The sequence below is a fragment of the Ambystoma mexicanum genome, chromosome 1q (genome assembly GCF_040938575.1).
Source record: "Ambystoma mexicanum isolate Mex_15411 chromosome 1q, UKY_AmexF1_1, whole genome shotgun sequence".
In the NCBI taxonomy this organism is placed as follows: domain Eukaryota; kingdom Metazoa; phylum Chordata; class Amphibia; order Caudata; family Ambystomatidae; genus Ambystoma; species Ambystoma mexicanum.
The window spans coordinates 1225236693-1225259918 of NC_090922.1; the positions used below are offsets into that span (position 1 = coordinate 1225236693).

Genomic DNA, 23226 nt, shown 5'->3' on the forward strand with positions numbered 1-23226 from the left:
AACAATCTTACTAGGCCTAGTGACATTGAGACTGCGCAAGGGAAAGGGGAGGAAAGGCAAGTGCAGGACACCGGATTAAAAGAAAGTAGTGCAGCCAGCAGGTGGCAGTGTAAGGGTTAAGCGCAGACAAGTGTGTGATAAGTGCAGGTAAAGGGACAGATCCAGACCCAAGTGCAAGGGTTGCCAGGAGGCATGTGTGCAACCAGGCGGGTGGTGACCTGGGCCCGAAGTTCAGAGGGTAACCAGGTGACCAGTGCAGTTTCAGATAGGAGATCAGCAGGGAAGAGGAAGAGCGAAAGCAGAAGCAAAGAGGAAAGTCTTGAGATGCTCCCGGAACCTGAGATGGTTCTGCTAAAGTTTCACGGAGGCTGTTCCAGAGTGAGGCACCAGCAGAAGAGAGATCTGCCCCTGACTTGTTGCTTGGAAAAGCACCTGACCCTCAAGGAGTTGGAGGTGGAGGAGCAAAGAGCTCGCGTAGGAAGGTATTTCCGAAGAGAGAGTACTAGGTATTGTGGTCCCAGGCCCCAGAAGGCCTTATGGACAATGCAAAGGGCCTTGAACTTGACCCTTGCAGCCACTGGGAGCCAATTGAGAGAATTCCGGGCTGGAGAGATACGATCCCTGGCCTTGAGGCCAAGGACGAGTCTCGCAGTCCTGATTTCCAAAGAGAAATGTGGGTCTGCCAGCATGATAATGGTATTGTTAGGGAGACTTATAATTCTTATGCCACATCCCCTCTCTAGTGAGGACCCCCCACCCCAGCACTTTTTGCTGCACGTCCGGACCGGTTTCTTTCAATCCTGAATGAATGGAGCCCTTTTCCATTCATTCATTCATTCATTTATTTTTGTGGGCTCTGCCATTTGGAACTCTATTCTTTGTATTCTACCTGTACTATGGAGTCTGCCTCCTCCATAGCTCTTAAAGGCATCTGTGTTTTTACTACTGCAGCACACCGCTCCATAATGGGCAGTGTTGCTGGGGACCCTTAGGGTCCTCCTTTAAGATTCTTTTTCTGTACCCTCAAGTAACTACTTTTATTAAGGATAGAGAGATACTTGGTATCCCTCCTAAACCTCTATAGTTAGAGAGAATGGCAAACGCCACCTTCAGTGGAGTGCCAACGGGATACCTAGTATGCCACTTCTCTCTACGCCTGTGACCTTTTAGTCACATACGACAATAGCCTAGTTATTGCTGGTGGCAGTGGACACGCTCTACCAACTAGTGTGTCATTTTTATACTGCAGGCTATGTCCATAGCCCCGATAGTGCACAATAGGGGCACCCAAGGACCAACCCTGGGCCTCCCTTCTTTTTTCACCATTACTAGTGTGCGTGTTCTTTGATAGCCCCCCTTCTACCATTCTGGGAGGGGGAGGTCAGCGTGTGTGTTTTGCCTTTGGCGGGAACCCTTGGGAATCCCTGCCTAGGCTACAGAGTGTCTGGGCAGGAGGCAGTGAGGAAGTGAGAGAAGAGTCTCCCTCCCCCTAACCCCCCCGTCCTTGGTCTGCCAGAGTGCCTGAGCACGACCAGCTCCCACAGTGGGTCTGGCTGTACTGATTGGACAGCCAAACGCCCCATTCTGTAAAAGGCTGCAAGAGATTGCAGGGGAGTGTGGCTGGAACTGTATAAAAGGTGAGGCTTTTGGAGTGAAAAGCAAGTCGACCACTGGAAACTGAAGTAAGCGAAGAAAACGAACAGACGCCTGCAGACCCTTTGCAACACAGTGAAGTGACCACTGCTGTCCTAACCCAGTTTTCTATGCATCAGAGAAACTCCTAAGAGGACAACTCCTTCCCTTTTGCTGGTGGGAACAACCTGTCCCAAGACGAACTTGGACTTGAGCCATTTCTCAAGGTCCTAGAGGTTTCCAGAGCTGCGGACCCCAATACCAGGAGACCTATGAATCGTCGTGGAAAGGTCGAACCCGTCCAAATGTTTGCCGAACCCGTGAGGACCCTCCAGAGATCCGATTCAACTCGCCCAGACGCCCTCAGAGTGCGGAACTACTGGAAGCGACGAAGATTGACTGGACGATCTGTGCACTTTGTTGGTACTGCAGAAAAGGCACCAAAACCGCAGAGTGAACCAAGAAGTTGTTGAAAGTCATGCCACAGGTCCTCCCTCGAGACGGCTTCTGAGAGATCCCATCCAGTGTCCTGCCTTCAGTCATCAGACCAAGGAATCTGGAGGTCGGGGTCCAAAGCTGCAACATCGCAGAGAATACAGCACAAACATTTTCTTCAAACATAAGGTACTGTGGGAAAAAGGGTATTGCTTACCTGATTCCAAGAAGTCGCTCCAGAGCGCTGGAGTGCACACAGAGGTATCCAGGGTCACCCCCTCTTATCTCCGACCCAAGCTGATGCTCGTGTCCCTTCATCAAGTCCTTTTACAGGTCTCACTTGTTAGTTGTTAACTTGCTGCTTCTATAACACTATAGACTGGAAGAAATCCTCAAGAACTCTTCATATTCTGCTGCTTGTCAAGACTTTGAGCCCTCTCTGAAATGCATTTAGCTAGGGTTGTGTTTTTGGACTTAAAAGCCTTGCTGTGTGAAGAAACTCTCAGGAACCTTTAACCAAGCTAAATGTTACACTAACCAACCATTTTCCTCCCTTGAAGTAACTTTACTATATGTGTTTGCAGAGTAAAGTATTACCATATAAACGGTTAGAAACCGCAGGTGTGTGTAATAACCGATATGATATAATATTGTCTTTTCCCAACACACACGAAAGTGAAAGTGTGCTCACAAGCCTCAGAAATTTTAATACGATTTATATGTTTAAGAGTTTCTTTGGTGTGCAGGTCTAACTAAGGTTCAGTGTACTTACCTAAAGCTCTCATCTTCCTTTTAAGATAAGCCCGACTGCTCTCCCAGTCTACCAAGGTCCTGAGTTAGTACAGTTATACGAAGAGTTGGAGATCTACAAAGCACTGGGATAGCTTACTAAAGTCTTAATACCAGTAGGACTTTAGGAAAACTCCCTGACAGGTATACAGATCCAAACAGTCAATTTCAAAGTTCATTTTATAACCGAAAGTGGCATTTGAAGTACCGATTTCACATGCAGATCGCAATGTGGTCGGGTTGAAGATCGGAACAATGCCACAGTTCCTGTCACGCAGAGCCTCTGGTGTAATGGCGTAATATGCAACCCACTCCACTGTACTGTTGGAGGTACAATCACTGTCACAGTCTGTCACATATCAATGAGACTGCTGGTTTGATGTGTGGATTGCTTTGCAAATCTACAGTTCCTTGCTGGCTTTCCCCCAGTTGGGTTGCTCATTCTCTCCACCACTGCTGTGCCTTCTGGGTGATGTAGACCTTTAGGACAAGCAAAAAGTAACTGGCCAGCATTGTGCACAACAGGTATGGGGCAGGGAAAGTTGGTACTCAGTTAATTTATGCAGGCACGATTAGAAGGGAGAGAGAGACATTGGGGCCCTTCCAACTCCCCCTGATCCCCCACCTCGGCAGCTGGACTGGCTCAGGTCAAGAACCTTGTAGGCCTCCTGCCCCTTGTTGAGGGGTCCCCAAGCCTCCTCTTTTCATGGTCTGGTACGCGACCCTATCTGACGACGTACTTGAATGGTGTCAAGATATGCCTGGATGCGTTTGATGTTATGGGACCAATTATCTCTACAACTGGGCATCAGCCACATATTGGTGCAGAGAGACGTTTGGATCATCAAGGAGTGAAACCTGAGGTTTCATATAGAGGTTGATAATCACCGGGGAGCGTATTGCGGCTTGTGGAACGCCACAGGTAACCCGGCCGCAGCGAGATCTAACAGTTACAAAAGGACCATGCCTGTTTGGGCTATGTAGCTCACCCTGACAGACATGGCACATTGGACATGCTAGCTAGGAGCTTCTGTACAACCTGGTCTCCTTGCAGTAAATTAGGAACTGTCAGAGCATTCGTTTCTCAGAACCCCTTTGACATGCATAATGTCTGCATGCTTGGGGATCTGAAACTGAGCTGCTTCCTGGCTCAGCAGGATCCTGGACACTAAATATTAGAGGGATCGAACTGCAAGGAAAGTTTTAAGAAATGGGAGAGAGTGGGTGAGACATATTGGGGGCACAAGCATTATCGTGATTTATAGTTGCAATTATGAAATACTGTGGTCACAAACATCGTGAAGATATGTTTTACAGCACTAGTGCTGGTAGATATTGTGGGCAGAGGCATTAGCAGAATGGGTTTTTTAATTCTACTGTGTATATATTTCAGAGCACAAGGCAAGTGAAGGGAGGGGAACAGGGGAGAACAAAACACTGATCTTACTAGGCCCATTAACACTGAGAATATGCAAGTGAAAGGGGAAAGGGAAAAAGTGCATGGAAGGTGGGAGAAGTGGAAAGTACGGAGCAGAGGAGAAACAGATAAATAAATAGATAATAAAGGCAATGAAAGATGGTAGTGCGGCCAGCAAGAGGCAAGTGCTGTGTTTAAGGCAGCAGACAGGGTATGTCTGATAAGTGCAGAAAGAAAAGAGGGGGTGAGGGACTGTATGGGTACAGATACAGACCCCAGTGCAAGGGGTGGCCCAGAGGCAGTGCAGCAGGGTGGCAGGTACCTGGGCCCGGAGGACAGGTGGTGGCCAGGTGCACAGTGCCAGATCAGCAGGGGTGAGGAGGTGGGGGTGGGGGAGGGATGTACTGTTGGTGAACGGCCATAGATTAGATGTGTTCATGTGTCACTCTACAGCAGTATTCTGAAACCTGTGGCTCTCCAGATATTGTGGCCTAGGACTCCTATGATCCCTCAACATGGCTGATTTCATTTGTAGTCTAAAAATGATTGGGAGAGTCAAAGGATGCAGACTCCTGCCCTACAACGTGTAACCCCTTTTCAGGAAAATAACGTGCAATGTGCTGTAAAATTGCACCATTTCAACTAATTATTTCAAAGTTTCTGAGGTGGAGAAATGTAAGCCCCTCAACTGAAACTGGTTACAAGATGCATTAGGTCAAATGGTGGCCACCCAGGAGGCAAAAGGAAGGCACTCCCTGCAATCTACTTTTGGGAAAGGAGAGAGCCCGATAAACGAGAATGAAATGGCGTCTAAGCATTGGTAATGAATTCGTCCCGATTTGCCGGATGTTCTCGGCCTGTTCCAGCTCGGAAAGAAGGGTCAAGAGAGGAAAACACATTTCTTACCATTCATGACTGCGTAAGTGAGGATCATTACAGAGTTGTTGAGGAAGCCATTTTCTTCATGTATCACTCGGAGGGTAGCCCTTTTATCTTCTTCCGAAGAATCTTTAGATGTAATCCCAGCTGACAAGTAAACGATGACCAGGTCTGTATCTAAACAGAAGATTAAAGAAAGTGAATTGATGATTTGGAGAATAGCATGCAGTTGTCATAACTTTAATCACAGAACATTGGTATTTAAATTAATAGTGGTGGACGGGGAGAGGGAAATAGGAAAAAAAATGGTAGGAATGTGGCACCTGGGAGGGCTGCAGAAGGGGCAGTGGAAAGTACAAAGGGCAAAAGTGCACGAAGGTGCAGGACGGACACCGGTCGCATGAGGAGTGGAACCTAAAGGAGCAGCAATTAACGTGGTCTAACGTACAACAACGGGCCCCGCATCAGAAACTTGCAATTGAGAACAGCAGCACTCCGTCAAAAGGGCCAAATCGTCTCAATACCATCTGTATCCGAATTGCCATCATAAATCAATGTGTTAAATCTATGTCAACTACATACATTTGGGTGTGTAACTGTGTGGCGAGTGTAGGCCCCCAAAGATTCGCTAGCTTTTTGGGAGGGATAATCGACGCTTGGCGAGTAAGAAATGGTGTGCTGTGTCCATGCGCAGAATTGAGCTGCTAGTAGCTTACAACTTGAAATGTGTATGCCTGCAAAACATCACAGTGAGCACGGTTCCAGATAAATTCCCTTCAAATGACTGAGCAAGGCCAGGCGTGCAAGCATTTCCCCAAAGTCTCAGGAGTACCCAGCAGAAGAGGTCAACCATTAACCATAACCAAGATTGAACAGTCGGTCCTGGACAAATGTCCACAGTGCATCCAAACTCTCCCTGGCTTTAAATACATGTCACAGAGGTTTGCCATAACACGGATGCCACGTTAAGACTATGGCTTCGATATAACATGTCTTGTCTAGTGGGTTTAATGACCAGAAAGGACAGCACCGAAACAAAGTTGTCCTTAGTCTGTTGTGTAGGTGCAAAATATGACATGACCAGCCAAAAATAATTCAAATACTATTTGCCCTAACACAGAGACCTGTTCAGTGGGCTCCCGCTTACCATTCCAGCATCCTGAATAGAGAGGCGTGTATACAGAGCTTATGGGGTGTACAGTACAGTTGAAAGCCAAGGTGCCCCCTCCATATCATTTACACGCTGCGCGAGCACTAAGCCCTTTGATGTCGCGCCGCCCCAGATTAGCACGTCACGATGCATTGTCTTTGCTACTGTTGCTCTGCTGCCTTCTTTTTGAACACCCTGCCAAGTCTGCCCCCTCCTCACGTCTGGGAATAAAAGGGTATTCAGGCTTCACCCAGATGGCAGCATTAAAGCCACTGGGGTGTACGTGGGCACGTCTGCGGTGGCATGTCACTGTTCATTATTTCACTAGAGCGATTGGCTTCGTTCCTTTTATTGCTCAACGTACTAACCTGGCACACTCTTTCTGCATTAAGAGTTGCATTTCTAAACGTAGAGGCTTTGAATGTGCAATGGATGAAACAGGTACAGAGTTGGTGAAATGCCGTAATATGAGTTTATTAAAAAAAAAATCACTTGTACAATAAATATATAAGAAAGAAGGATGGCAGGATTTAAAGTTGACGGTTCCAAGTTCATTCATCACCAGCAATTTAAAAGCCTGGCATTTAAACGTGTAAAAAATTACGAACATTTTCAAATTTAACATTTTGGGGGGAGGGGTTAACCCCCGAACTCCTCTCCCCCACCTATTATTTTACCTATTCCCTAAACGCCAACCCCTTATCCGCACCCCCCCCACCCCCCTTAAAAATTTCGATTAACATTTTCGTAATTGTGTTCACGTTTGAATTTCTGGCATTTAAATTACCAGCGATGAAAGGACATCGTACCAAAGTCGGCATCGATATTTTATTTTTCACGCGGTGTTGAAACGACTGCAGGAGCACCTACCTCGCAGCCACCTTCTCTTTACGGTTCATTCTATCCAGTTCACATTCTCTTTACACAAACAAGAATGTCAGGGGCATTAAATCGCAAACGATTAATGGTTCGGAACATAGGGGCTTAAAATCTGGAATACAAGATTCCAATACAGAATTTAATCAATGGGTTTAGCCCTAAAGACTTTCCAATGCAGGGTTCAAAATTGAGGTGAGCTGGGAATAATTTAGCTCCTGACTTGTAGCCTACAAGAATCTAGTTTACTTGATACCAATAACTACCAGGAGCTACTTTTGGCTCCCAAGCCAACTGATGCCGAACAAACATGTGCAGGTAAGGCATGTGGATGGGTGCTGAGGTGGTCAGGAGAGTGCATGAGTGCAAGAGACTTGGTATGTGTCCAGCTAGATCGAATTGGTCCTAAATTGTCACTGCATTCTGATGCATGCAGGTGGGTAGCTGTGCCTGTGGCAGATGTCCACCCAAATGTTGCGTGAATACGCACCTTGAGGCTCAGGTGGAGCTCCGTCTTTAATGTGGCTGTGTGATCAGATTGTATAATATACAGGCTACCCTCATACATCTCCTAGGCACAATAGACATGCTATCCTCATAAATCGTCTAAGTGCAATTTCAAAGCTACCCACATAAGTCTATGTGCAATTCAATGGCCATCCTCCTAAAACTTCTGAGTGCAATAGACAGGTTATCCTAATACATTGCCCACCCCAAATTACATCTAAGTGCAATACAATGCCCACCCCAAAAATTCACTGGAGTGCAAAGACTGCCTGTCCTTCAAGTTCTTCTCTGTGGCGGGAAACTGGCCATCCCCACAACTCCGAACACAAAACCCTGGCCACATTTGCAGTTGTTCTAGTGTCACATCAAAGCTAAACCTCACAGTGGTTCCAAGGGCGATACTATACACAGTCTACCCTTGGGGTCATTTTGAGTTTAACACATTGGTAAACAAGAAAGTGAACCATTTAGGTCATCATTAGGTTAGGCACAGACAAAAGTAATAAGGAGGCCAGGGTTTTACCAGGGCACAGTAATGGCTGAACTCCCCGCCCCTACCACCTTACCTAGAAGTAGCTGTAGGTTGTCCTGCCAGGCAACTACCTACCAGCAGTCCAATCAGGGAGGGGGTGGGCAGGAGAGGAGGTGGTGGACAGAGGGATAAGAGCAAATTGAACTAAAGCGGTAAAGGGAAAAAAGAGCTTGGAGCATGTCTCCAGGTGGAAAGAGGCATGGATGGGCTCAGCTCCATGCTCTTACCGTGTGCAATGGATGGTTCACGGCAAGTGAGACAAAGGAAACTTCCCATGTGGTGGAACCATATCAGGGCTTCTTGGGCCGGCCTGCTGACCAATCAGGAAGAGGGTGGGCGGGAGTGGGGAGGAGCAGGAGGACAGAGTGACTAGAGCAAAGGCGAAAGGAGGGAGCGAGGGAGGGGAAAAGGGAAAATGAGGAAAGAAAAGAGCATGGCGCCAGGTGAAAAGAGGCATGGGTGGGCTCAGCTCCCTTCCCCTAAATTTCTGGTAATGCAATTAATTTGCAGGAATTATCTCAATATTGACTAAATGTTTAGCAACAATTCCTAGAAAAAAACAAAATATTAGTCAAAAGGCAATCCGGCTTCCGGCCGGGTCATGGAACAGAATCTGCTCTACTAGACTTAAAAATACAAATTACAGACATCATGGATAAAGGCAAACCAGCACTACTCCTACTAGATCTGTCCGCTGCCTTCGACCTTGTTAACCATGATATTCTAGGCAAACAACAAAAAAATGCTGCCCACTTCTCTCCAGCAGCCACGGCCTGGATGGACTCCTTCCTCCATGACAGACTCATGAGAGTATTCGCTGACTCTGCCTCTGCCCCACCCACCACCATACACTGTGGAGTATCACAAGGTTCGATCACAGCACCCACTCTCTATAACATCTTCACTCTTCCTCTATTTAATGACCTTGACAGTTGCAATATAGCATACACAAACTATGCTGACGACACTCAAGTCCTAATTCCTCTCAGCAGCTCCTATGACCAAGATGCAGCTACTCTAACCAACATTTACACTGCAATCCAAACCTGGATGGCAGCCAATGGACTGTCCTAATGGAGACAAGACAGAGATACTAGTCGTAGGCACCAAAGAGACATTAAACAAACTATCACCACTATACAACTCCTTCACCATCGACACCACCACCATTACGGTATCCTCGGTTGTAAAAACACTAGGGGTATATCTTGACTCCTATCTATGACACGCCAGGTTAATGCCCTAGCCTCATCTGCAGCACTCGCCACAAAAATCAATGCAGTCAAACCCTTCTTATCGACACAAAACTGTCTATCCATTGCCAGAGCCACTGTCGGCACCAAACTGGACTACTGCAATGTACTCTTTTTGGGCACCTCTGCCAAAAACCTACACAAACTACAAGTGACGCAAAACAATGCCCTTAGAGCCGCACTCCGCATCCCTAAAAGGGAACACATATCCCAAGCAAGAAAAGACACGCATTGGCTCCCAGTCAAAGAGCGCATTATCTTTAAAACACTAGCTATTACACACAAATGCCTCTCGCTCAATGCACCTCCATACCTATCCGAAAAGATCACCCCCTGCACATCCTCCAGACCTACCAGATCCCACCTCACAAGCCCGATCTACATCCCCTCCTTCAAAAAGAACCAAGCGGGTGGCGCCAGTTTCCAATACTTCGCACCGAAAATGCGAATGCCCTCCCCACAGCATTGAGAAATGAGAAATCTTACTGTTTTCAGAAAAATGCTCGAAACAAAACTGTTTAATTAATCACGCCGCACAACTACCTGTATTCAAATCATACTAATTCACCGTTCCACTGTAACCACCGTAACTTGTAACTCGTCTTCACGCCTGCAATTTTGTATGTACTAAACAATGTATTCACTAAAGCCTACTGTAACAAGCGCTACGATGCCGCAGGGCCGCCTGGCGCTATACAAAAATAAATAAATGTACGATACAACATATGAAAATTGTTAAAGAAATGGCCACTGGTAAACATGTATGCTCTACGAGGAACAAATCGTGTGTGCACATTTTCCATCTGTGGTGAAACTCGTGTCTTTTTTACTTCTAGAACCAAAAAGAAGTAAATTGACGCCCTTTATTAAAACATGAACGCATAATGAACATTAAATTCAACTCAAAACATTTAAATAAAAGCATCACAATATGTGCATCAACGCAAGTTTGTAAATCCACGATTAACCTGCCAAGCTTTCTACAAAGAAGGTAAAAGCAAGTATATCAAGTCACAAAGAGTAAAGATAATTAAACCAGAGCGCGAACAGGATCAGACTTCCGTGATTGGGTTGATTTAAGATATAAACCATTTGACATAACTTTATTTACTCAATTTACAGAGAAAATGCCTTTGCCAGGGAGTAAAGAATGCTGCGTTTTTCACAAATGCATGTTATTGAACTGCATTTTCAGGACCCAGGCTCAGGAAATGCAATTTCCTAACATGAATGGAAACATCATATGGTACAGAGAACGTTTTGTATGCAGGTTTAAACTGGGTCACCGGAGGCCCCCTCATCCATAAAGTTAAAGCTGGGAGGAAGGGGACTTTTAACATCTTCGTGAACCTGCAATTTGACAACAGCTCATAACTCCAGGAGTACATCTACAGGGAAAGCACCAACCCCAAGAACAAAAATGCTACCAGGAAAATGATGCCCAGTGCAAGTAGCTTTACCATTCAGAATGTTGGTGTTTACTTAAGCAGGCAGAGAAAGCCGGACACTGCTGATCCACAATAAAATCACATTACATACTGTTAAAAAAAAAAAAGAATACTAACCTTACAGGTGCAAAGGGTCTGAAAACATCCCTTCCGGGTAGAAGGTTTTACATTGTTTTGCATAAGATGTATGTTGCTATTTTACTGGAGTCGCAGGAAGCGATACTGGCTGTCAATCTTTCAAATATCCAGCTCTGTGGCTAAGCCTCAAACCACAGACACTTGTCATACAGCGTCTCTGGCCTGTCAGCGTAGTTTCACGGTCCTCAAGTGCAGTTTAACAGAGGGCGAGACAAAACCACCCTCACCACCACTGCACTGGCACAAGTCCCTGGAAAGGACTCTGCTTTAAAACAAGAAATCCTTACAACCTACAGCAAACTTTAAAGGATGTCGAAAGGCAGATCATGGCCGAGTTAAGAACTCAGAAGTATGAAATCTAGTTTCTCTTTTTAAAGTCTACACACAAACACGTCCGACAAGATCTTTTATAAACCACTCACTTGCGTGGAGCTTTGTGCCATTGTTGGTGTTGCGTATCAGTTGGAAGGCCTTTTGAAACCCCAGTGCATGCTGTGTGGGGCTGTCAGACGACTTAATACTGGACACAAAGGTGGCCATTTTCCTTTTCGTCTCACTCGTGGCAGGAGAAAGAAAGGCCTTGTAACACTGGTCCAGTGAGCAGGTTCTTGCCGCATCTGCCACGCTCAACACGGAAATCTAAGGAAAGATCACAACAATTCACTAGATTGCCCAAGCCAACCCGGGTGCATCAAAGAAATTGCAATACAGGCCATGTTAACGTCATGCTTAAATATTTTCAACAGAGACTGCCATTCACTGGCAGCAAGAATAAACTTTCGATGCAAAACAGGAAAAGAATGTTCAAAAATGTATATTTCTCGACCTCTGCAGAATCCGCATATTTGGTTAAACCGGCACTCTGATTAATTAAAAAATGCAAACATTTCTCTCCAACCGCCCAACTTATCCAGTATTCATCAACAACGTTGAAAGGATCAGAAAAAGGTGAAATAAGCAGTTATAATTGCTTGCCAGCATGGCTAGCCAGCAAAATGGACAGCCATCAGGAAACCATCGCTCCTGGCCGTCACACTGGAGGGATGTCTCTCTTGAGGGCGTCTGGGGAAGAGGTGAAAAGGGCACTGGAAAACCCGGGGCTCTAGGGGACGATACCCTTTCATTCCACGTGCATGCCCGTTTAGGCACAAACACAAATCCAACTAAATTGAAGAGATTGTGTGTATGTACAGGCCAGGGGGCCGACGTGTATCCTAAAATGTTCGGTTATGTTACTAGGCTTTTGTATTGCCACAGGAAGTAGAGTATTGTGCCCCCACTATGGTTCACCAGCGAGAAAGATTAAAAAGGTGTATAGGTTGAGAAAATAGGGTGCATTTATAAAGTAACCGGTACACTAAATATAGGTTGGATAGGTAAAAAGGGGAGTGTTGAGATCGCCTGGGTGCGAGAGGCTCCAGACGAGTATGCAACGTGAATCTGGTGAACAACGTTTACAGGGTGAAAACAGGGTCTTGTAAATCAGTGAGAATTTATTGGCGAGCAGTATAATGACACTTACAAAAATACTCTATTTATGGCCAAACAACACACTATTGAAAAAGACTAATAGGTAGTAATATCACGCAATACTAAATAGTAAAAACACATACAATCACAGCTGAAAGGGAAGGTAAGTGAATAGTTATTACACTAACAGTCCACAGGAATATCAGTCCTGACTTACAAAGTCCATCCCTAACTTGTATGGGGCCTTGTGCCAAAAGTTCAAAGTTTCTAATAGTTTTAGGGAGTGGGGACAAGTTAGGAGGGTCATGTGGATGTGAGGAAGGTTCCAAAAGTCAAAAGGACGTATTCTAGTGAATAAGACTGTCCAGCTTTTGCAAGGCTTTTGTCAACAAGTTGTGCTAAAGCCAAACAATGGTAAAGTTTCAAAGTTATTCAAACTTTTCAAGGGTGGGGTTGGGCCAGGTAAGTATCGCTTCAATTTACCACCTGTACTCTGGTTTTTCTCCAAACCTGGCAGGTCATTGGAGGGTCAGCCGAGGTCCGTTTTCCCCAACACTGGTTCCACTCAAAGGAACGCAGGAGCTCCGGGTGCAAGAAGAGTTCTGGCCTGATACAGGAGTTTGGTGCAACCTCTTCGACAAACAATGCAGCAGGCAGCGTTCCAGGACTCATCAGGATGGTCTAGTAGATACGAGAATGCCAGTTTCAGGGATGGTCACATTTGCATGGCGACAGCAAGGGACACAGATGTTGCAATCGAAGCCCGTCCTCTACGTCGGCCCAGTCTATTCCAGCACACCAAAATTCTGTAGCAAGGACTTGCAGGACAAGCTGATGACCCCTTGAGTTCTAAGCCAAAACGCTTAACTAACCGCTGTAACCAAAACTGGATCTGGTCAGCCCAATGGATAATCCTGGTAAACTCCTGAAGGCTCCAACTGGTTGTGTTACCAGAAGAAGTGGATGAATGGCTGTTCCCACCACTGCTACGGGACGAAACACAGGAAGGTCTTCTAAGATCACTAGCCAGAGAGTTCTACCGGGACTGCATCAAAAGTTGGTCCCCAAGCATTCTCAGGATTGATCCACGGGTCTTCCAACGTCTTCACGGCTATGCAGGATACTTGGCTCCTCACAGGATCTCTGGGGAATGGATGCAGACTCCTCGTTTTATGGAAAAACTCAGGTGAGCAAGGAAACGCAGCCCAACCAATGGTGAAACTCATGCATACACTTCAGACTTACAGAAACCAGTTTGTGTATTGGGAACAACCAGTTCCAACCCATTTCTTGGCTGGCAATACATGCGCTGTACTAGCCCACGAAAACTAAGGCTTTCCCAGAGAAGTACATGACCAAAAAAAGAAGTTCCTGATCTGGCAAGTGTGAGAAACGTGAAGGTGTCTCACCCGCTAGTCCCTCGGGATCTGTGATCTATTTGGCTAGGACACGGCCATCGCTTTGGGATTCAATTCCCAGGAGTGGACCATTGGGGGAGGATCACCTGGATGAGGGGTCTTTGGGGAGTACTGTCCTTGGCTCCTACAACAAAGCAGCACCAATAAAGTCAGCACAGCCGGTGAGTTGGGGAGACTGGCACCAGACTGGTCTGTATTAAAGTCAAGGTTGGACGCAGCAACATTGTGTAGAGAAAAATGAAGGGAACAGTGTGTAAAGCACATGTGACAAGCAGCGCGAATATAAACAGCAGACGAGTGACAACTTTTGAAGCCAAGACAGATACCATAAACAGAGTGGTCCAGCACCACGTGGGTGCTCATTCGAAGGTCTGTTAGGTATTCAACTGAAAGGTGGCCAATGTAAAAAGGAATTGTGAAATCCAAGCAGTCTTGCAATGGGTCAAGCCAAATCTTGTGCACATTCAAAAGTCGATAGTTGATGCCAACTGAAATTGGTCCGAACCCAACTGAGGGAGACCAATTGTATTAAGAATGGGATACGAGCCCGACTGAGGGGGATATGGGGTGAACTGTGAGTCACCCGAGAAAGAATATCCTATGAACATTGTGAAAGAGGATCTTAGCCCGGAAGAGGGGCATCCGGGGTGAATAGTGAATCACCTGAATGGAGTACTTGAAAGATGAAAATAACTATTCTTGCATCAGGCCCTCGGAATCAAGAGAATTTGACAGGCAAGGAGACTTGGGCGCAGAAGGCCCTGATGCTAGTGACTAAAATGTACCCTCGTGCTAAAGAAGCCAGAGATTGCGCTACGCTCGAGTGAACCTCCTTGTCCCGTGGAGAAAATGTGAGGAAGGGAGGCCAGCGGCCTGAACATCCCGACATATTATTGTGAACACCTTTTTCTTTTTCATAAACACTACACCCACACTATTTGTATTCAGAAGTAAGGACTAGCAATAGTTTTCTTAAGTAAATGCCCTTTTATTTTGACAAGACACCAGTAGGACTGTTATTTGATGGTCATAGCTTACTCCCATCTGTAGATTTAGGACTAGATAAGCGTTTATCATACCCTTGTTGAAGTTCAATAAACACCCTAGAACTGTGGTCACTTGTATCCATCTTACTGGTGATACCATGGCCTCCTTACACAAGGCAGGAAGAAGGCCAACAAACAAAATGGCCAAAAGAACAAGTAAAAACCTTGCATCACTGCCCTATTAGGACACTTAAAAGAAGAGTTACATCTAGATGCACGAGAGCTGCCTATACAAACTGCCTCTCAGTTCCCCTGTTCAAAATGACCACAACTGGAAGAAACAGCTTCCCCGTCAAAGCTGCATAGTTGTGGAACTCCCTCCCACCCTCATTAAGGACGGACCAATCATACCCACATTTTAGAACAAATGTGATTAAGGGGCTTAAAGAAAATGACCGATAGCCCAGCCACACGACCTAGCAAACAAATTGGACTTTTGACCTTCGTGCGTGACCTGCACCTGAACTGCACTTCAACTACCTATCGTATTGAATATTCATTTGTAATGCATATGTATTACCTGCTGTACTCTTACTAATCAGCATTTTTGCCTTTGTAACCTATGTAACTATAAGCAACTTGTAAGCCTAAAGTATTCTTGTTCCCGCGTCCTGATACTCTCGGGTCTGGTGCGTGCTACAAATAAACACTAGCCACAATATGTAACGAAAGGCAGTAAAGCTAAAATAGAATACAGTAAAAATAGTGAAATAGTAACCAGAAAATCCTTTGGAGTGTAGTCAAGAGTTATAAAAAAAGAAAACCGATTGCACTGCATTGGAAGATGCATTGTGCAATGTTAAAAAGTTACCCAAACAGGCAAAGCCAAAACACTAAGGGAAGCAGTACTTCACTGCATTGCAAAAGTCAGGACAAAGTGCAAAAAACAAAAGCAAAACGTTTGGGGATCCATAAAAATATGGAGGAAAGGTTGATCCAACTGGAAACCTTCCTATCACTACTCTATTTTTTCCTTTGGTTTTCCAAGGTCTGACTTTTTTGTGGTCAGTGGGACTTCTATTGAAGTGCCCCTACAACGCTTTTTACCATGTTGTCCTACGGTAGCCTTTATGGGTCCAAGGACAGGATGGCTATTTAAGCACCACACTTTGGCCCAAGGGTGATTATATCACCCTAAAATAGCACTGTGGAGTAGGCTAGTGGCAGCTGTACTTTAATTTCCTCTTCACAAAGGGTGCACCCGATTTTAATGCATTACTAGCCCAATGTAGTGTTCTGGCAACCATTGGGGTACTAATGTATTTGTTTAAAGCCCTGGCAGACCTAAAAAAAGCCATTGTGTAAACATGGGCTTTGGCCCACCCTGTAGTGGTTGGACCGATTTAGACTGGTCTCCATTTCACTTGCAAGCCATTAGGCAAAGTGTGTGGGAGGACCTGCGGGTTTGGCAGATTTTAGGGCCAGCCTGATTAAATGGTTGCCAAAACCTGTGTGTGCGGGAGACTTGTGCGATTGGAGAGCTTGCATAAGCCAGCCCATTAGCGTATAGGTATATCTAAGGGGACAGCCCTGGCCATTCTTGAAGTCTGTGATATTTTAAGTTTATTTACCTACATTGCAGGAGAATTTTGCTACAACGCTGTGCTGCTGGATGTTTAGGACATGGTTTTGCCTTACTAGCTGGCAGCTATGTATTGTACCCAAGATATTTTCTTCTGGCTGTTGGATGTCCCCTGGGTTGTCCCCCTCATCCGCTTCCTGGCCCTTACTGGACGGAAAGGATATATAAACATGTATGGTTTTTGTCACTGTCATCCCGATTGTAGCACCTCGAAGTAGGAAGCCTCCATCATTCAAAAGGTTGGTGGGACACAACTTCCCCATCACGGTTCTTCATCCGAGCAATCCTGGGTCGCCTCCAGTGTTGCACCAGTCATGGGACAGTTTTTTAGTTGGCAAGCCGCTTCATTCGGCCTCGTGGCCCGCTTGGTCAGGTTTCCAAGCCTTCTGGTTGCCCTCTCAGATGTCGCTTCAGCTCCTGGTTAGCGAGTCGTCCTCTTGGGAAAGCAGATTCTTTTGAGTCATCTGTGTCATTTGTGAGTAACTCATGGTGAGTACAAGTAAGACAGAAACAAGTGCTCACAGTTCAAGGCTGTTTATTGAAGAATGAAAGGTGTATGCAGTTTGGAAAAACGCCTATTCTAAACCTATATTTAGGATGGGAGCAAGCAGTGACCATCAAATGAAACAAGGTAGTTCTAGTGGCATTTTGTCAAAATAAAAGGGCCTATACTAAGAAAACTATTCCCAAACCTCATAACTAATACAAAAAGGGGCGTCGGATAGTTCTAAAGAAAAGAAAGAAGGGTTCTCAAATGATATGTCAGGATACGGTAGCCTGGGCCTTCCTTCCCCATGTTTAGTGCACGAGGTGGGAGCTTGGAGCACAGAACTATCTCTGGCTTCTCCAGCATGAGAGGACAGTTTCAATGACAGTTCTTAGGACACCCTCAGGTTTGTCTAGCACAAGATGACAGTTCAGCTTTTGACACTCAAGCTTTCAGTAATCGGAGCCGTCAATGGTCAAGTCTCGTTTCACTTGAAAGTCTCTTGCTTTCGAGGACCTTACGTGTTCAAACAACTAAACAAAAGTTCCTTTAACAAAAGGAAGTTTGTTCCCAATATTCGCTGGGGGATGGGTTCACCCCTGGTTCCCCCTCTTCTGGGCGGTCACTTTCTCACTCGCATTTCTTTGCCTCTTTTATTCTTTTCTCATTAGACTTTCGTATTTCAAAATATATCACAGTTCCTTTGTCAAACAACTTTGGGTGATGACTTCACCCCTTGGATCTCCCTCGGTCGGGCTCAGACCCACCTTGATTTTAACGGGAGTCAATTCCCTTGTTTTTTCAATGTTCACTTTCGCTGTGGGATTCACTTCCCTTTCTTTCACAGTGCTTAAAGATCAAAGTCTTTCGATTGTACAGGGATTTTGCTTGACCCTCTGTATGACCACTTGACCCATTTCATGGGTCTTCCTATGGCCTTCTTGTAGTTGTAGTTTCTCTCATATGGGGCTCAACCAGAGTCTCTCAAATTAGCCCTCATGCGTTGCTGCTATTCCTCTGCAGCTGGTCTCCCCTTCACATTTAACAGTTAATTCAAAGTGCATTAGCTTTGGTTCAAAGCTTGCCACTCCTGCAATAGTCACTCAACACAGCCTGGTTCTCATTGGTTTGCCTCTCGACTCACCGGTTGTGATGAACCACTTGGCTTCTGGCTTCTCTGGAGTCAAGGCCGGTACCACGGGCGCAGAATCTTCCCTTGCTCCTGCTTATCGGTATAAGCTTGCCCTGTGTACCGTGACATCTGCTGCAGGATACTTTTGCTATTGTTCACAGTCTTAGGCTTGCCTCTTTGAAGGTTCTACAGGCCTGGGACAAAAAGGGCAAGATCACTTCTCCCCTTGCCACCTTCTCAATTCCTGCCGCCTATGTTTGAACTGCCACGTTGTAGCCTTCTCGTCACGCTGTCTGCCGGGCTCGCCTTGTTCGTACTGTGCTCTCTGGCTCCACCTTTTATCCCTGTGGAGAAGGGAAAGGTCTGTCAGGTGTGTGTGTTTTAAGTCAATTGCCCGACTTTGCCTGACCCTCAGGTTGGGACAGGTCAGGTACACAGGTTTAACATTAGTCTGTCATCTATTGAGTGGTGCAAAGGTGTTCGTGCCAAAAAAAGGGGGGGTTGAGGGGGAGCAGTGTCTTTGAATGTACTACGCGAGAGAATGCGGAAAAGGTGTCAAAGGAAAGGGGATAGCGCGTCTCACCCGTGGGTGTCCCACTCACCCCTCAAGGACCCCCCTCTCTCCAAGTGATCCTCCCTCACTGGTCCACCCCAGTTACTGGATCCAAAAGCAATGGCTGTGTCTTGGCCACCTGTATAACGGGTCCTCAAGGTTTAAACAGTGAGGCACCTTCAGGTTTCTCACACATTACAGGTCACAAGGGGCATATTCCTGGGTGACTGGATCCTAAAAATAGACCAGGAGTTACCAGGTTTGTTGTCTTTCCTGGCCTAAGTTCTCCAAAACAGGCACTGGGAGTACTTGGCCGCAGGGTTAACTTTCAGATTTAATGTCAGGGGCCTCTCAGGGTCTGTGGTAGTGGGTTTCTGTAGATCCATACCCCTAAATCCTGTGCTGCTCCTTTTTTCCGGTTGCTTCCAAGTCTCAAACCTGGAGCTGCAGCTCTGGTCTCCTCTATCACCACCTAGAATTCGCATTTTCCACTCCCAAGGGGTAGAACGGAGACTGACTTTTCCCCCTAACCGCACCTGTGCCTACTGAATTTGTCCCTTTCGTTCCTATTGTGAGCTTTCCTCAATTCTACAATTTCTTTACATGCATTGTCCATACATTTAGCTTACAAGCATGTAGCGTATGTCGATGGCCCTTTACTGTGTCTATGCCTACACAGTCTTACTAATCATTATGTTTAACCCATCTTCTAGATATAAGATTTGTGCTTTTGTAGTAAAGTAGATATGTTTCATTATACCAGTGTAGTGTATTCTCTAGGGGCAACTAGTGGGAATAAATGGTACTTCACTAAGTTAAGCCTGGCTGCTCTGTGATACTTACCACTGGAGAGCTTGATCTTTCTTTTGGTAGGAAACACTGATGGTTTTGCATCCCTCACTAGAGGGCTGTGGAAAAATCTTTAACAATGGGTGGTTTGTTGGAGATATTCATGGGAAAGCAATTAATGCAGAGTTCATTCCCCCAATCCAAAATGCCACACCAATATGTAAATATTTTTGGGTTCTTCACCAATACTGTTTTTCACTCATTTAACACCAATATTATCTCTCACACCTTTGCAAGAAGCAAGCCAAGAATCAGGCCAGTTTGTATAAAGAATACATATTATTTAGTAGATAAAATCAATATCGCTCAAGAATTATCACTAGACACGCCACCTCACTCCGTGGTCCAAATGCTTTTCTTTCCTGACAATTCACCTTTCACACAAATTGAAAACAGCTGGTTTAGGATAACAAAGAGATCAGAGAATATTTAACCAACATCTACAGTTTTCCTTCTTGGTTTCCTTTCCACCCTGGTAACAGAAATACAGGTCTATAGAATAATTCATGTACTTGGGTCACTAACAAAATGCTCTTAATATCAAGTTAATTTAGGCAGCATCCGATAACAGGACATGACAGGTTTGCTTTACCACAGAGATTGTGAATGGTCCGACTTTAAATTAAATGCAATGATTTTCTGTTTGGCAACAGGATAGGCATGCACAGCACTATTTCTAGCCATGTACTCGTACAACCATTATTTAACTAAATGCTTTTCTCACTATATTGAATCTTACCACTACTATGCAGTAAATCGGTCAATTTTGAGTCCCTTTCTTTGTGCGTTTTTAAATAAGTTCTTTCACTTTGTTCAAACGGGAAGACCATTTTCTGTTCAGCACAAACCCAGATATTCAGTTTTGATTCAGTACCCCCTCTGCTTTGGTACAAGGTTCAGGGATTGTTAAACCATTCAGAAATTCATTTAAAAAACTATTTTTTAATTGCACCCGTTCCTTTTAGGGGATTTTGAGGTTGGAAAAATATAGGTGGTCCTAAAGTTACTTTATAGCACTATATAGTTATTCACACTGAGTTGGCGGTTTTAAATTCTTTGAAGATCACCCCGTGTCATTTGGCTATGTGGGAATTAAATTAATAGATCACCATTGCTACGGATATACTCCTGGATGCTCTCCCCATGGTTATCTATATGTGAAAAGATACCAATTCAAATAGAACCCCACCAATGGATTGTCTTGAGTACTTACTTTAAATCACTCTGGGTTTTGTGCTCTGGGTAAATCATCAGGGCTCCTGGATCATCTCATGGGAAGCATAGGGAATTGGATAGATGGCTCTCAGTTCAGTCATGGAGGCTGCCAGAATCAATGCCTCCATTGGCCTCTCCAGGTTCCCTCCACATTTTAGTCTTTCATCGGGTCTCATCCACTTCATCCTGCATTCCGTCCAATTATTTTGTAAAGCTCCAGTCAGCTGAGACAACACAGATCATGATTTTTGACAGAGCCCTTCCCCCACCCCCTTTCCCAGTGTCAGTCTACTTTTAAACCCATAATCACATACCAAAATATCGGAATTATTAGGTGCCAGCTTTTTGCCACATGATTCGGATTGGACATCCATTTGGCCTCCCCCTTAAACAAGAACTTGCCTCTTCCCCCCGATTGGTCCAGAGGTTTCTAGGCACCATCTCTTGGCGTTCTAGCTCCAACCATTTGCATTAGCTTCTCTGAACACTACAGTTATGAACTTAAAACAACTACAACATTAAAACTGTTTCCAATTTACAGATAAGAGTCACAAACTATATATATTTGAATTGGTCTGATCATGCTGGACGCAATGGAATGTGTCCCATGTTGGCACACGACTGCAAGTGCAAATAGCAGATTTTTGAGATTTTTTGAGAGAAAAGTAATGTCACGATTTCAAAAGTATACAGACAGGCGTTGAATTCCATAAATTACCATATTTCCAAATCTCCTATCCACAATTTATTCAGGGAAGCTATAATCACATCTTAGCTTATCAGATCGAGCTTTCAGGAGCTTTTCGGACATATTTGAACCATTTTTGTAAGTGTCACGGTGCTTAAGTTAATGGACAAAATATGATCCTCTATATAACCTATGGCAGATTTATTAATGAGCTCAATGTCTTAGAAATAAATGACAAAACAAAAAAGGCAGGCCATGAACTGCTTACGCCTGGATACGTTTTTCGGGGATGACAACATTTTGGTCTGACTGGAAATTGGGAATGAAATGAGTCGCCCTGAAGTACTCCTCCAAAACGCAAACATTAGGAATACCGACACCCTCCACAGCTGCAAAAAATGCAATCATGGGAAGCGCCTCCAAATGACATCACTTCTTAACAGCCATTTACACTGCAGGTCATTCACACATAGTTACCATTTAACTTTAAAATCTACAATTGTGAATAAATAAGAATCAATACATCATTATGCTACTGTTTCTACGTCACTACATCAATCATACTCATTCCCTATCCAGAGCGAGTGCAGGTGAGTGAAGGCAGCCAATGTCCCTCCTGGGCCTGTTCCATCAGTATTTGGCAATTGTTTGAGCCCCTGACTCGGCCCACGGCCCTCGCAGCGCCTCACACCTTTCTCCCTCTCCCTCCCTCCGCCAGACCCTGATTGGCCCATTCTATTATCGTTTCCTGGTGTGTTCCAACAGCCTCCTCCTGCATGCTTATTCCCCATCCAGAGCAAGTGCAGGTGAGTGAAGGCGGCCGGTGTCCCTCCTGGGCCTGTTCCATCAATATTTGGCTATTGTTTTTAAGCCACACGTTTACAATTAAAAGATTGAGGGGAATTGTTTACCGGCCACGAGATTCATCCCCCCTAAACAACCACCAGAGGCTACTTGACTTAGGAAACTCGTAGCCTCTATACTGAACCTTAGAGGACAAACTTAGAACACCACTGGGATCAAACCCACTTAGACATTAACAAATAATGATAGTCTATTTCCACCTTTAGCTTGTGTATTACACATTTTTTCTTTATTAAGACCATATATATTAAAAATTTATTAAATCATTATCAATAAAAAGACATACAAGCAGGCTACTAATTGCCTGCAATTATCAATTCAGTAAAACATACAAAGTGCAAAAAGTGTTTTCTTACACACCACACGTCATTCATTCACTACCTGATTCATACTCCAATCACCATTCATTGGGATAGATACACCTGTCGAATATAACAGTACATAGTGCCCTCAACAATCTGAGGTACTCTCTCACACCCCTAAGTGTCCTAGTTAGGCGAATCCTTGCTACTCAAGGTTCTTTTTAATTGAATAATCTACTCAACAAAGTTGCCTAAGTAAATGGCAACAGCTTTGCCCCCATTGTTTTTGAGCCCCTGACTCGGTCCTCGCAGCACCCGACACCTTTCTCCCTCTCCCTCCTGCCCGCCCCCTGACTGGCCAGGCTATAACTCATTACACACCAGTTCAGGGCAGTCCCCTGTGGCGAAGGACCCTGAGGCAAAGGGCGGCTCCAACTGAGGCGACTCCAGAGAGTGTCCGCAGGTGTCAACAAGGGAAGCCAGCTGCCAGCCGTCTACCAACAGCGACTAGCACGGTAGGACCTGCCTGGACGGGGAGTGGAACACTTACTCTACCCTTGAAGG

General features: G+C 45.2%; 1 protein-coding gene across 1 annotated transcript in view; it reads right to left on the reverse strand.

The window, feature by feature from the left end:
* Positions 1–23226, reverse strand: part of CACHD1 (cache domain containing 1) — a 648022-nt gene that overhangs the window by 209259 nt on the left and 415537 nt on the right. Inside the window, exons 7-8 of the mRNA XM_069641991.1 lie at positions 11479–11695; positions 5180–5329 (exon numbers count right to left, since the gene is read on the reverse strand). Of these exons, the coding sequence (XP_069498092.1) occupies positions 5180–5329; positions 11479–11695 (367 nt within the window). The remainder of the gene's footprint in view (positions 1–5179; positions 5330–11478; positions 11696–23226) is intronic.